At 36.6% G+C, this 16398-nt stretch overlaps 1 protein-coding gene across 5 annotated transcripts in view; it reads left to right on the plus strand.

Annotated features, from left to right (window-relative positions):
- The window catches only part of EXOC6B (exocyst complex component 6B), a 738950-nt gene that overhangs the window by 372761 nt on the left and 349791 nt on the right, over positions 1 to 16398 (plus strand). For all 5 annotated transcript variants that reach the window (XM_023732748.1, XM_004369208.2, XM_023732740.1 and 2 more), the window contains 3 exons: positions 12720 to 12803; positions 13172 to 13218; positions 14505 to 14625. In XM_023732748.1, the coding sequence (XP_023588516.1) occupies positions 12720 to 12803; positions 13172 to 13218; positions 14505 to 14625 (252 nt within the window). The remainder of the gene's footprint in view (positions 1 to 12719; positions 12804 to 13171; positions 13219 to 14504; positions 14626 to 16398) is intronic.

The following is a 16398-nucleotide window of genomic DNA, read 5'->3' on the forward strand; positions in this document are numbered from 1 at the left end:
TCTAGGACTGGAATATTTCTAGATTTAAGCAGTAGGGGGCATCTTAGGTTTGTTCTTTACACATGTGTCTGTAGTCTGATCTTTAGGGTAGTTCTAATGAAAGAAAATCCTACTTTGGACCTGCTGTGCAAATTAGCCATATGGTGAAGTGTAATATCCCGCTGAACGTCATTATGAGGCCCTATGAAAAGTGCTCCCCTTTTCACATGGAAGCAAATTAAAATGGCTCTTTCAGTTTTGTTTTTCTTTTTCAAAAACTCTGAATAAACGTGTCTTCACTTGGATGCTGGGACAGTTAAAAGAGAATTCCAGCTGCAGCTAGAGTGGTGAAATTACAGGCTGTGCCCAAGACCAAATGGAAATATTGCTTCCTGTAGGCAAAGCTGGAAGAACAATGGTGTGTGCTTCCCTCCTTCCATTCCTCTCCTCTGTTCTTTGTGTAGTTGTCCTTAGCTGCTTCTCAAACCAAGGGTTCGTTTTCTGTTATTGTGATGGATGGGAAGGACTCAGCCTGTTCTCCAGTGGACCCCATATCAAACTCTGCCAGCAAAGACCCAGTAGATAAAGCATTGTTTAGTCAAATGATGGCATGGTAAATATTTAATGAAGCAGATAGAAGGTCCGTCCCTCTTTTCTGTGTCGTCATATTGTCTATATGACGAAGTATTGTCCTAGGGTAAAATTTTTTTTTCCTCTGCAAAACTAGGCATGTAGATGCCGTTAATGTTTTGAGACATGGGGCTGAGTAATTTATGAAATGTTCAGGGTACTTGTGTACATGGTGTACATTGTTATCTTCTATGAAGAAAACAAAATTCATGGAGAGATCTTTCATCTGGCCTTTTCTTTTTTCTCCAAGACTAGGATCCAGATTTATTTGATTGCTGGGGCATATTGTAGCCTATAGCAGCTCAAATTTGCCTTTAAATTCTGTTAGCAGTAAGTTTTATCATTTTTATAGAGAGAGGGGAAAAAAAAACCTTATTCATTTGCTCACATTAAGCGGTAATAATGTGTATGTTTCCCGTGCTTATATCCAGAGAAGTGTCTAAATATATAAAGAAGAATTCAAAGTTGTCACTTGTGTTTTTATTTTTAACCTTTTATTCAAAGACCATGTTGGTCCCAGCATTTGTATGGTGTGTTTGAAGTTTATAGTATGTGTTTGAAGAAAAGGAGTCGGAACAGTGTTACAGAGTAGAAAGGGAATTATACTAAATTGTTGATGATGGAGAGTAAAAAAGATAGGTACAATGTAATTCTCTTTCCTTATGTGTATTTGTATGCATGTATGTATGTGAATTATCTATTTAGCATAGGAAAAAGTCTGTAAGTGGGTAAACCAAAAAGTAAACAGTAGTTATTGCTGGGTGATGGGATCATGAGTGGCTTTATTTTCTCTCTTTGCCTAATCAGTATGTCTGATTTTTCTACAAGTCACATATTTTACTTTTGTAATTGATAATAATTTAAAAAGAAATAGTAATGAAAATACAGCTGAAAGCAAAAAGTTAAAAAAAAATTAAATATTTTTAGCATAGACTGAGGGAAAGTGAGTTATTTCGTGGTCAAACAGTGCTAGGATTAATGATTAGACTTAGGGAATTGGCAATTGCTTTTGGAACATTTGACCATTAGTGCTTTTCTCCAAGTTTATCATAGAGTTTGATATGACACTAAATATTTAAACTAAATATGAATTTAATAAATAAAGCACCCCGTGACTTTTAGTATTGCTGTGAATTAGAAATTGAAGGAGAGGTTAAAAGAGCCTGGAAAATATTTCTTTCTCTTGTTTTCACGTTAATCAAAAATAGAATATTTCTTGTGATTATTTAGCTCTTCTGATGTAGTTGTCCTACAAGTGAATAATAAATTCATTGTGGGGAATTCTTCTTTATAGTAATGTATAGTCTTTAATATTTAGGTTAAATTTTAGATAGGATGTACATATTTATGTAGAAAATGTTGAACAAAGCCTTCTTTGGCTTCTGAGCCTTTCTTAGCTTTTACTACAATACTTTAGATGCATAAAAAGCTGAAAATGTACACCACCATTGACAACTAAGGCAGATAATGATATTTTGTCTGCATTTAGTAGAATACTCTCTAACTCTAGGACTGATTGAATGGATTGAGAAATCTAGTTGGTGAGTGATGTGTGTTTTGCTGCCATAAAGAGAGCAGGCCTTGAAAGTCGACGTTATCAGTTTTTCATTCTCTGCCTTCTGTCTTGAAAATACAACCTTGAACTGATGAATACATTGGTTGGCCATCCCTGTACTGCATGGATTCTCCTTTTTAAGGCCTCCAGAGTGAGTGATGGAGTACTGTTGGGGCGGTGTCACAGCACTGGAGAATACTGAAAAATAATAGAGATATACTAGGGGCAGAGATAGGAACAACCTATATTGTTCTGGTTTGTATTCACTTTAAGAAGTTCAGAGAGTGAAACTCTGTGGTAGGAGAATGTTCAACCATATTTCATAAGAACTTAGTAAATCAATTGCTTGCTAGACACTGGAATCAGTTTGTGAATTGCTTTGACGCAGCCTTGACCTGGACACATAAGCCTGCTATGAACTGCTGCTCTTGTAAGGGTATTAGATCTGTTGCCAGATGAATGGCTAGTGGGCTAAAGGCAAACCACAGACCAAGTCTGGAAGAAAATGTTGGTCCAGAAAGAGCTCTTCTTGTTCTTAAAAGACTATTTGGGGGAAAAAAAACCCAAAACAATGTAAAACAAAATATGAGCTCTAAGAAAGTGTACTGAATAACAAGCAAGAGGAAACAGCATACTAAAAATTAAGGGGAAACATGATTCTAAAAATGATTTTCTATAGGAATGAAAAATAATTTTTTTTAAGAATAGATAAATTTTAAAGGGTTTTTTCATAGAAAATTTATTGAATCATCATGATTTTCATGTATAATATATAGAGAAATCTTAGTTCTTTTTTTAAAATTTTAATTGTGCTTTAGGTGAAAGTTTACAGCTCAAGTTAATTTCTCATTGAAAAATTTATCCATATATTGTTTTGTGACTCTGGTTGCAATCCCCACAATGTAACAGCACACTCCCCCTTTCTACCCCAGGGTCCCTGTGTCCATTTGTCCAGTTCTTGTGTCTTCCTGCATTTTCATCCTGCTTTTGGACAGGAGCTGCCCATTTGGTCTTGTATGTTTGATTGAACTAAGAAGCACGTTCCTCACGTGTGTTATTTTTTGTTTTATAGACCTGTCTAGTCTTTGTCTGAAAAGTGGGCTTTAGGAATGGTTTTAGTTCTGGGTTAGCAGAGTGTCCAAGGGCCATAGTTTCGGGGTTTCCTCCAGTCTCTGTCAGACCAGTAGTCTGGTCTTTTTTCATGGATTTGAATTCTGTTCTACATTTTTTCTCCTGCTCTGCCTGGGACTTTCTGTTGTGATCCCTGTCAGAGCAGTAATTGGTGATAGCTGGGTACCATCTAGTTCTTCTGGTCTCAGGCTGGTGGAATTCCTGATTCATGTAGTCCTTTAGTACTTTGGGCTAATATTTTCCTTTTATCTTTAGTTTTCTTCATTCTCCTTTGCTTCGGGTGTGATCAGACCTAAAGATGTGTCTTAGATGGCTGCTCTCAAGCAGCCCAGATGCTACTCACCAAAGTGTGATGTAGAACATTTTCTTTATGAACTGTATTATACCAATTGACCTAGATATCCCCTGAGACTATCGTCCCCAGCCCCAGCTACTCGGCCCCTCAGAGTGTTTGGATGTGTCTAGGAGACTTCTATGCTTTTGCTTTGGTCCAGTTGTGCTGACTTCCCCTATATTTTGTGTTGTCTTCCCTTCACCAAAATTGACATTTGTCTATTTAGTTCGTGATTTCCTCTCCTCCTCGCTCCCCACCCTCGTAACCATCAAAGGATGCTTTTTTTCTGTTTGTAGATCTTTTCTTGTCCATATGTGTCTATCAGTTTATTGTACTGTGGGGGATTGCATTTTGCTGTGATGCTGGAAGCTATGCACTGGTATTCAAATACCAGCAGGGTCACCCATGGTGGGCAGTTTTCAGCTGAGCTTCCAGACTAAGACAGTCTAAGAAGAAGGACTTGGTGGTCTACTTCTGAAAGAAATTAGCCAGTGCAAACCTTATGAATAGCAGTGGAACATTGATGGATATAGTGCTTTCCTCTCAGGTTGGAAGGCATTACTGGGGAAAAGCTGCCTCCTCAAAGTAGAGTCGACCTTAATGACGTGGACAGAGTCAAGTTTTCGGGACCTTCATTTGCTGATGTGGCACAACTCAAAATGAGAAGAAACAACTGCAAACATCCATTAATAATTGCAATGTGGAATGTATGAAGTATGAATTTAGGTAAATTGGAAGTTGTCAGAAATGAAATGGAATGGATAAACATTGACATCCTAGGCATTAGTGAGCTGAAATGGACTGGTATCGGCCATTCTGAATCAATCTTATGGTCTACTACGCCGGGAATGACAACTTGAAAAGGAATGGTGTTGCATTCATCATCAAAAAGAACATTTCAAGATCTATCCTAAAGTACAGTGCTGTCAGTGAAGGATAATATCCATACGCCTGCAAGGAAGACCAGTTAATATGACTATTATTCAAAGTTATGCACCAACCACTAAGGCCAAAGATAAAGAAACTGAAGATTTTTAACAATTTCTGCAATATGAAGTTGATCGAACGTGCAGTCAGGATGCATTAATAGTACTGGTAATTGGAATGCAAAAGTAGGAAACAAAGAAGAAGGATCAGTAGTTGGAAAATATGGCCTTGGTGATAGAAATGATCCAGAGATTGCATGACAGAATTTTGCAAGACCAACAACTGCTTCTTTAAATACTTTTTTTTTTTCAACAGCATAAACGGTGACTATACACATAGACCTTGCCGGATGGAATATACAGGAATCAAATCAACTACCTCTGTGGAAAGAGATGAGGGAAAAGCTCAATATCATCAGTCAGAACAAGGCCAGGTGCCAACTGCTGAACAGACCATCAATTGCTCATATGCAAGTTCAAGTTGAAGCTGAAGGAAATTAGAACAAGTCCATGAGAGCCAAAGTACTACCTTGACTATATCCCACCTGAATTTAGTGACCATCTGAAGAATAGATTTGACGTGTTGAGCACAAATGACCAAAGACGAGATGAGTTTTGGAATGACATCAAGAACATGATACATGAAGAAATCAAGAGATCATTAAAAAGACAGGAAAGAAAGAAAAGGTCAAAATGGATGTCAGAAGAGACTCTGAAACTTGCTCTTGAATGTCGAGTAGCTAAAGCAAATGGAAGAAATGATGAAGTAAAAGAGCTGAGCAGAAGATTTCAAGGGGTGGCTTCAGAAAACAAAGTAAAGTATTATAATAACATATGCAAAGACCTGGAGTTAGAAAACCAAAAGGGAAGAACACGCTTGGTGTTTCTTAAGCTGAAAGAACTGAAGAAAAAAATTCAAGCCTCGAGTTCCAATATTGGAGGATTCTGTGGGGGGAAATATTAAATGACGTAGCAAGCATCAAAAGAAGATGGAAGAAATACGAAGAGTCACTGTACCAAAAAGAATTGGTCGAAATTCATTCATTTCAGGAGGTATCATGTGATCAGGAACCGATGGTACTGAAGAAAGAGGTCCAAGCTGCACTGAAGGCACAAGCCTCCAGGAATTGACAGATGCGGTGCTAGAGGTGCTCACTCACTTATGCCAAGAAGTTTAGAAGACAGCTACCTGGCCAACCAACGGGAAGACATCCATATTTATGCCTATTCCAAAAAAGTTGCCAACCAAATACGAGAATTATCGAACAATATCATATGCAAGTAAATTTTTGCTGAAGATCATTCAAAAGTGGCTGCAGCAGTACATTGACAGGGAACTGCCAGAATTTCAAGCTGGATTCCGAAGAGGATATGGAACCAGGGATATCATTGTTGATGTCAGATGGATCCTGGCTGAAAGCAGATAATACCAGAAAGATGTTTATCTGTGTTTTATTGACTATGCAAAGGCATTCGACTATGTGGATCATAACAAATTATGGATAACATTGTGAAGATTGTGAATCCCAGAACACTTAATTGTGCTCATGAGGAACCGGTAGATAGATCAAGAGGCAGTCGTTTGAACAGAACAAGGGAATGCTGCATGATTTAAAGTCAGGAAAGGTGTGCGTCAGGGTTGTATCCTTTCACCATACTTATTAAGTCGTATGCTGAGCAAATAATCAGAGAAGCTAGACTCTGTGAAGAAGAAAGTGGCATCAGGATTGGAGGAAGATTCATTAACAACCTGTGTTATGCAGATGACACAACCTTGCTTGCTGAAAGTGAAGAGGACTTGAAGCACTTACTGATGAAGATCAAAGACCACAGCCTTGAGTATGCATTACACCTCAACATAAAGAAAACAAAATTCCTCACAACTGGACCAATAAGCAACATCATAATAAATGGAGAGAAGATTGAAATTGCCAAGGATTTCATTTTACTTGGATCCACAGTCAACACTTGTGGAAGCAGCAGTCAAGAAATCAAATGTCTTGCATTGAACAAATCTGCTGTGAAAGACCTCTTTAAAGTGTTACAAAGCAAAAGATGTCACCTTGAAGATGAGGGTGTGCCTGACCCAAGCCATGATGTTTTTAATCACCTCATACGGACGCAAAAACTGGACAATGAATAAGGAAGATCGAAGAAGAATTAATGCCTTTGAATTATAGCGTTGGCAAAGAATATTCAATATACCATGGACTGCCAAAAGAACAAACAAATCTGTCTTGGAAGAAGTACAGCCAAAGTGCTCCTTAGATGCAAGGATGGTGAGACTTCGTCTCACATACTTTGGATATGTTATTAGGACAGATCAGTCCCTGGAGAAGGACATCATTCTTGATAAAGTAGAGGGTCAGCAAAGGAGAGGAAGACCCTTAACTAGGTAGATTGACACAGTGGCTGCAACCATGAGCTCGGGCATAACAATTGTGGCGATGGCGCAGGACCAGGCAGTGTTTTGTTCTGTTGTACATAGGGTCACTATGAGTTGGAACAGACTTGATGGCACCTAACAACAACAATATAAACTCAATACCCTCAAGCAAAAATCTTCTCCTAACCCCCAACACTTACTATCTTTGGTTTCTAAATATATTTGCCTAATTCATATCAGTGACATCATACAATATTTGTCTTCTTTCAACTGACCTGTTTTGCTCAGCATATTTCAAGGTTTAAGTTGTGGCATGTATCAGGACTTCATTTCTATTTATGGCTAAGTAATATTCCACTGTATGTATACCATATTTTGTTTATCTGTTCATCTGTTGATGGACGTTTAGTCTGTTTTCACCTTTTGGCTGTTGTGAAAAGTGCTGCAACAGATAGATTGGTGTACAGGTTTCTTTTTTCGTTCCTGCTTTCACTTCTTTTGGGTTTATATTTAGGATTGGGATTTCTGGGTCATATGGTAGTTCTTTGTTCAGCTTTATGGGAAACTGCTAACCTGTTTTCTGAAGTGGCTTTACCATTTTGTACGCCCACCAGCAATTTCTCCACATCCTCACCAACACCTGTTGTGTTCAGTTTTTTTTTGATCATTGCCATTCTAATGGAGGTTAGGTGGTATCTCACTGTGGTTTTTATTTGCATTTCCGTAATGGCTAATGGAGCCCTGGTGGCCCAGTGGTAAAGAGCTCGGCTGCTAACCAAAAAGTCGTCAGTTTAAATCCTCCAGCCACTCCTTGGAAACACCATAGGGCAGTTCTGCTCTGCCCTGTAGGGTTGCTGTGAGTCGGAATCTGCTCAATGGCAGCGGGTTTGGTTTAATTTTTAATGGCTAATGAGGAGCCCTGCTGGCATGATGGTTAAGTGCTCAGCTGCTAACTGAAAGGTCAACAGTTCGAACCCACCAGTCACTCCACAGGAGAAAGATGTGGTAGTCTGCTTTTGTAAAGATTACAGACTTGAAAACCCTATGGGGCAATTTTACTCTGTCTTATAGGATCTCTATAAGTCCGAATCATGTCGATGGCAGTGTTTTTGGGTTTTTAATGGCTAACGACATTTATGACTGAGCTTTTGCATCTAATTTTTCTTTCCTTCAGTCAGCTGTGTGCATTACAACTACCAAATGTCTAAAACTCTTCAGGCTGGCTTCTTATTCTCACTAGAGTTGAAATCCAAATAACATAATTAACAAAGTCTTCCAGCCTCATCTCTTGTCACCATCTCTGTTACACCCTGAAGTTCCAGCCATGGAAGACTTCTTTCAACCTTTTTTCTTTGAACCTCTTTGTCTTTACTAGGAACATTCTGGCCATTTCTCTACCTGACTGTTCTTCTGACTCATTCTTCATTTATGAGTATAAATGACATTTTTTGTCAGGAAGCTTTCTCTGACACTCTCCCCACCCACTGTACACACTTATGCACACACAGACACACATGACACTCCAATCCATAGGATTCTGTAGTTCATTTTAATATAATTGCTTCTTTAGTTGTCAGTCTTCCACTGTAAACTATAAATTTAATGAGGACAGGAACCTTTCTTGGTGGTAAGCACTTACTGTATAGTAAGTGACTTGTTTTTCTGTGATATTGTGTGGATTAATTAATGATCACAAAGCATTTGGATTAGTATAATACTGTTGTTGTTGTTAGTTGCCATCAATTCACCTTCTACTTATTGTGACCTTATGTGTAACCATCTTCATAATTATTGGTATATTTGAGTCCATTGTTGTCAGGCCATCTCCTTGAGGATTTCCCTTGTTTTCTTTGGCCCTCTACTTTATCAAACGTGATGTTGTTTAGTAGCAATTGGTCTTTCCTTATGACGTGTTCAAAGTAAGTGAGTCAAAGTCTCACCATCGTTGCTTTTAAGGAACATTTTGGTTGTATTTCTTCTAAGACTGATTTGTTCATTCTTCTGGAAGTCCATGGTATATTCAGTATTCTTCACCAATGCCACAATTCGAAAGCAACAATTCTTCTTTCTTCCCTTTTTCATTGTCCAGCTTTTACATGCATACGAGGTGATTGAAAGACCATGGCTTGGGTCAGGCACACTTTTGTTCTCAAAGTGACATCTTTCCTTTTTAACACTTTAAAGAATTCTTTTGCAGCAGATTTGCCCAATGCGATATGTTGCTTGAGTTCTTGACTGCTGCTGCCATGGGTGTTGATTGTTGATCCAAGTAAAATGAAATCGTACTTGACAACTTCAGTTTTTTCTCCATTCATCACGATGTTATTTATTGGACCAATTGTGAGGATTTTTGTTTTCTTCAAGTTCAGGTGTAGTCTTTGGAGCTGTAGTCTTTGACCTTCATCACTAAGTGCTTCAAGTTGTCTTCATTTTCAGCAAGCAAGGTTGTGTTATCTGCATATCGCAAGTTGTTAATGAGTCTTCCTCCAATCCTGATGCCACTTTCTTTATATAGCCCGGCTTCTTGGATTATTTGTTCAACATGTTGTTGTTGTTAGGTGTCGTCAAGTCGGTTAGCACTCATAACGATCACAAATACAACAGAACGAAACACTGCTGGGTCCTGCGCCATCCTTACAATTATTGCTGTTTGAGCTCATTGTTGCAGCTACTGTGTCAATCCATCTCATTGAGGGTCTCCTCTTTTTCACCGACCCTCTACTTTACCAAGCATGATGTCCTTCTCTAGGGACTGATCCCTCCTGATAACATGGCCAAAGTACATGAGACAAAGTCTCGTCATCCTCACTTCTAAGAAGCATTGTGGCTGTACTTCTTCCAAAACAGAGTTGTTCGTTCTTCTGGCAGTCCATGGTATACTCAGTATTCTGTATGAGCTGATGGAAAATACCATGACTTGGGTCAGGTGCACTTTACTTCTCAAAGTGACATCTTTGATTTTCAGCACTTTAGAGAGATCTTTAATTGCTCAGCATACGATTGAATAAGTAAGGTGAAAGAATAAAACCATGCCGCACACCTTTCCAATTTTAAATCCTCTTATTCCACTCAAAGGACTGCCTCTTGATCCATGCACAGGTTCCACATGAGCATTATAAAGTGTCCTGGAATTTCCATTCTTCATAACGTTATCCATAATTTGTTATGATCCATGCAGTCAAATACCTTCACATGGTCAGTAAAACCCAGGTGAACATCTTTGAACTTCTGGCAGTTCCTGGTTGATGTATGGCTGTAAGTCATTTTTGATACTAAAGGAGATAAAATGAAAGAACAAAACAAAATCCTTTCACTTGCCTGCATATTGTTTTGTATCTCTTTGCTAGTACCATCAACAGGTTTTGAGGTTTTTTTTTAATGTTTGTGATTTGAGGAGCGTAGAGCTGAGGTGGCAAATTTCCATAGTTTGTCTAATAACCTATTTGTGAAAAGACAAGCACTTCACTAATTACTGTACTGATCATACATTTAAGTCTCAAATTCCACTTTTAACCATTTAGTTGACACAATTGCCAGAGGGAGTGGAATAACCAAAAATAAATTTATTCAGCAGCTACAAGGGAAAATTCAGTCCACTTTTGTGAATGAGGAAGTCAGACCTATTGGATGAAATGATCTTTTCTTTTGTTTTTATTCTATTTAAGGAATATTTAAAAGGCAAAATATATCCAGTTTAGAATTAAGTAGAGGTTCACAATTTGTTTTCTTCATAGAATTTCATCTTACATATTTTCTATCATTTGTAACAAATAATTATTGTATTATTATCTAATTAGAGAGAAGGCTTCTCCTCATTTCTCAGGTTTTAAGTTTATCTTGGCTCCAAAGCATGTTGAGTATGTGACATCACATAGAAGAATAGACATCCTGTAGGGCTGTTAACCTTAAAATGAAAAACCTTTCAGTGTTTACAGAATGTAGTTGATATGTAATAATACCACACTATGCTGTGAAATGGTGATAACTGGAGAATAACAAGCCAATGAGCACTTCCCATTCTTACGTCTTAAATAGTATCCTTTGCTACCTCATTTACTTACGGACTCAAAAAGCCTTGAGATAGCTGTCTTAATGTTTGATTTCATTTCATAGGCAGAAAAACCGAAGTGTGTCCGGTTATAATCAGTTTAGTATTTTAAAACCTTTGTTTTTAAGCTACACCAGGGTTCAACAAACGATGGCACACAGGCCAAATCCAGTCTGCTGCTTATTTCTTCATGGCCTGTGAACTAAAAATGGTTTTACATTTCCTAATGGTTGGAAAAAAAATAAAAAGAAGAATATATCGTAACAGATGAAAATTATATGAAATTCCAATTTCAGTATTTTATTTTTAGTAAAATGAGGTTTTATTGGAACACCAAACCAAAACACCAAACCCACCGTTGTCAAGTTGATTCCAACTCATAGTGACCCTATAGGACAGAGCAGAAATGCCCATAGGGTTTCCAAGGCTGTAAATCTTTATGGAAGCCGACTGCCACGTCTTTCTCCTACAGAGTGGCTGGTGGGTTCAAACCACCGACCTTTCGGTTAGCAGCCAAACGCTTTAACCACTGCACCACCAGGGCTCCTTTATTGGAACATAGCCATGCTCATTTGTTTATTTATTTTCTATGACTATGTTTGTGCTACAACAGCAGAGTTGAGTCATTGCAACAGAGATTATATATCCCGCCAAGCCTAAAACGTTTATTATCCTGGCCTTTACAGAAAGTGTTTGGCAACTCCTGAGCTGCACCAGTGTGTTCATGTGATTTTAGTACCTTACATTAGCTTTCCCAATTTAAGTCCAATTTAGGGATCTAATGAAGTCATGCTGAATAAAGTTCTTCAAACTTTTGGAAAGGTGAAGGAAACTGAACTAGGTATTGGTTGAAGTTTATACTTTAAGAAAGGTTCTCACTTTCATTTTTTAAATAAGTACTTATATAGTGGTTATAATTTATCAGACACTATTTGAAGGCTTTATAACTTTTCTAAATCTTTATAACCTTATAAGGTTGATATCTCTACTCTACTTGAGAGAAAATTACATATCAGAGAGCTTAAGTTACTTGTGCTCAGTTATGCCATGATTTGAATGTAGTCATCTAGTTATTAACCACCATGTTATGCTGCCTCTCCATTCATACTCTTGCTTATTTACAAAAGCCTTGGGTTAATAGTAGAATTTCATAATATAGTTTAAGCCCAGAAACCCTACGTGAAAAGTGAAAAACTGTACCAAGAATTTCCAGTGCTCTGTTCCTTCTTTTTTGGTGATAATTCTGTGCTAGATTATATTCTATCTGGTGTATTGTTCTCAATTCCGGCCTTTTTCCTGCCTTCCTTTGGCTCTTTGTTCATGATTCACTTTTAAGGCTGGGTTTAATTCTGGACATTTTTTTCCTGGAGTGTTCTATGAGATTTATTTTTTAAGGAACATTTTCTCAACCGTTATTATAACCTATAAGAAGATTAGTTTGCCTTCATTCTTGTGACTTTTTAATAATTGATTCAGAAGCTAGCTTTGGTGTGCTGGTAATTGAGTTCTGGTAGTTTCCTCGTAAGGATCTTATGTATCCACCCCTACTGGGTTTGTAAGTAAGGTTCTATATGTAGTGATCGTTACTGTTATTTTTTTCTGTTAAAATACCAGATTTTGAGAATTGCAGAGCTGCCACAATTCCAGATCTGGGAGCTTCTATTTTCTTTTGAAATAATAGAGTAATTGGTCCAATTATGTCAATCCATTTTCTTTTGTTTCTTTTACAGGGTGCCCGGGAAACATTTGAGAACTACTACAGAAAACAGAGGCGAAAACAAGCTCGTTTGGTGCTCCAGCCTCCATCCAACATGGTAGGATTACCACTTCCATTTTTCTCAAGCCCTTTTGCCCAAGGATATACTGACATCTTTTTATTATTTTGCGCATGTTCTGTTTGTTTGTTTGTTTGTTTTACTGTTAAACTGAGACCAGTTTTGGTGGATGTGACTTGCTAGAAAATATCAGCTAACATCTGTTGATTACTATGTGTCATATGTTGTTCTAAGTACTGGATCTGTATTGTCTCATTTCATCCTCATTACAACCATGAAAATAGGTAGTATTATATGAACCTTATAGTCTAGGGGACAGAGCCTTAAGAATTAAGTAACTGGTTTTAACTTTGTCTTAATGTAACAAAACAGAAATAATAACTTTTTTTTTCTTTGCTTTGTTGCAGCATGAAACTTTAGATGGCTACAGGAAGTATTTCAATCAAATTGTAGGGTAGGTATATATATATGTGTGTGTGTATATATATATATATAAATGTATTTACTTTCATTAGGTAGATTTGTGACACTTGGAAAATTAAATCGAATTTTTCTTGGGAAATTCTTTTTCTTTTTTAAATCCTTAAAATGATAAGATTTATTTTTTATTTTCTGAGGATTTCAAATAAACTTTCTATTGGCTTTAACAATATATTATTGGCTAATACTTTTTGTGAATAAAGGGAGAAAAATGTTGAGTTGTAATCTTATAATACTTGTTTTTTTTTCCCTTTCTTGATAAGAGGGAACCAGACAATCTGCAAAAGTTGGCAAAAATTTTTTTATAAAGGGTCAGATAGTAAATGTTTTAGGCTTTGGGGACCAAACAGCCTCTGTTGCAACTATTCAACTATGTTGTTGTTGCACCAAAGCAGCCACAGATAATACCTAAGTGAATGATCATGGATGTATTCTAGTAAAACGTTATTTACAAAAACATGGGCCAGATTTGTCCCATGGGCTGTAATTTGCCATTCTGGTCTAGAGTATATTCTAGTATGGGGTTGTAGTTCCCAAATATAAGCAGCTTTTTCTCGGGGTAAAATAATTACTTTGTAGTTAAAAGAAAGGAAATTAAGTTGGATTATTCCTTCAAGTTACTTTCTTTTCTTTCAGATTTAGGTTATTTCAATGTAATTGATAATTTTGGTTAAAATATATAATAAAATCCTTTATTTAAAGAGTTATTTTAATTAACATGAACACTTATGCAAAATAGCTGAAGATAGCCACAGTGGAATATTTAAAAATAAGTTAGCTTTTTTTTTTTTTTTTTAAACTCCTGTAAAGTACTTTTCAACACATGGATGAGTCCTTTTGAAGGGAATTATTTTGATATTTTATGTGTTGCATTATTAAAAATGCATACTTTAGCTTTCATTGTCTCTTTAAAATCTATTAATTTGTTGAATGTATTGCTGAGCTGAGTATTTTTAATATACTGAAATTAGCCATCTTTACCTATAAATATTTTTGTCCTTTTAAATTGTTAGATAATATGGGTAACATTTAATAGAAATGTATAACTTCAGTTTAAGAAGATATCATGAGCAGGGACATAATTCTAAGTGCAAGAAGTCTGATATTGTTTGTGATAGCAAACAGCTTTCTTTAAGAAAAAATTGACAACTTTTTAAACTTTGAATTTGTTGGTAGCTCTTAACGTTTATCAGACCCTGGAGATAGTAGTCAGACTCTGTAATTTCTGACAGACGTGCTTTCTTTTTTCCTCTATCTCAGATTTTTTGTGGTTGAAGATCACATTTTACATACAACCCAAGGCTTAGTAAATAGAGCCTACATCGATGAACTATGGGAAATGGCACTTTCAAAAACCATCGCAGCACTCCGTACTCACTCGGTATGTAAGAAGCTCAAGAGAAGTTCTTACTTAAAGCTGATACCTATATACTAGTCAGTATTAAATATGTATTGTTTGGAATCACCCATTTAGCTGTTGCCTGCAAAGACATATGGGAGTAGCCCCTTCCAATTGCCATGTTCTCTAACAGTGAATCCATTTTTGTGGATGTTCTTTGCAGTAAGAAAACAAAACTAACATCTATTGATTGCACTCTGTGTGTTAGACATTGTTCTGTGTATTTCATATGTCATCATTTCTGCAACTGTGTAAGGTAGATACTATTATTATATTTGGAGCCCTGGTGGTGCAGTGGTTAAGAGCTATAGCTGCTAACCAAAAGTTTTGGCAGTTCGAATCTACCAGCTGCTCCTGGGAAGTCCTATGGAGCAGTTCTTCTCTGTCCTATAGGGTCACTGTGAATCTGAATTGACTCGACAGCAACTTGTTTGGTTTTTTGTTTATTATTATATTTACTTTATAGTCCAGGGAGTTGAGCCTCAGAGAAATTAAGTAACCAGCCTGAAGTCACACAATAAGTGGTAGAGTTTGGATTTAAACCCAGGCAGTCTGACTTCTAAGCCCATCTTCATAGCCACTACTCCATATTGCTTTCTACAGTGACTCTCAATTCTGTAAACACTGACTTGAGGTTCACAGTTCTACTCTTACTTTTTGGGGGAAAAAAAAATGTTTCTGTCATATCATTAAGTTGCCTAATTTTGAATTCCCATGGTCTATTGACATATTTTATTATAGCATGATTTTTTGATAATTCATTTCAGGTAGAGTATACTGACTCTGAATCAATTATTTTTTCATTTATTAGGTAAATGTTTCTTGAGTGCGGATTGTGTTGTCAGTGGGGATACAACAATGAACAATATGATGGATAAATAGTTCTTTATATATTCTGAATATCAAATCCTTACCAGATATGTGATTTTGAAATATTTTCTCCCATACTGTAGGTTGACTTTTTACTATCTTGATAATGCCTTTGATACATAAAACCTTTTAATTTTGAATAAGTCCTGCTTATCTATTTTTTTCCTTTGTTTGCTCATGCTTTTGGTGTTGTATCTAAGAATCCATTGCCAAATCCAAGGTCATAAAGATTTACTTCTGTGTTTTCTTCTAAGGGTTTTATGATTTCAGCTCTTACATTTAGGTCATTGATCCAATTGAATTAATTTTTGTATATGGTGAGAAGTAGGGGCACAAATTCATTCTTTCTCACGTGGAAAGTCACTTGTCCTGGCACCATTTGTTGAAGACATTATTCTTTCCCTGTTGAATGGACTTGTCAAGCTTGTTAAAAATCAAAAGGCCATAGATGTATAGATTTATTTCTGGACTCTCAAATCTATTTCTATTTGTCCATATGTCTATCCCTGTACTAGTATGACACTGTTTTGAATACTGTAGCTCTGTAGTAAGTTTTGAAATCGGGAAAGGTGAGTCCTCTAACTTTGCTCTTTTTCAAGATTCTTTTGGCTATTTGTGGCCCCTTGTAATTCCATATGGATTTGAGAATTAGCTTTTCCATTTCTGCAAAAAAATATTGTTAGAATTTTGAGAGGAATTGCATTGAATCTGTAGATTGCCTTGGGTAATATTAACATCTTCACAGTATTAAGTCTTTCAATTCATGATCGTGAGATATCTTTCCACTTATCTAGGTCTTTAATTTTTCAGCAGTGTTTTGTGGTTTTCAGTGTACAAGTCCTTCACCTGTTAAATTTATTCCTAAATATTTTATTGTTTTAGATG

Source organism: Trichechus manatus, unplaced genomic scaffold, assembly GCF_000243295.1.
Source record: "Trichechus manatus latirostris isolate Lorelei unplaced genomic scaffold, TriManLat1.0 scaffold00004, whole genome shotgun sequence".
Classification (NCBI taxonomy): domain Eukaryota; kingdom Metazoa; phylum Chordata; class Mammalia; order Sirenia; family Trichechidae; genus Trichechus; species Trichechus manatus.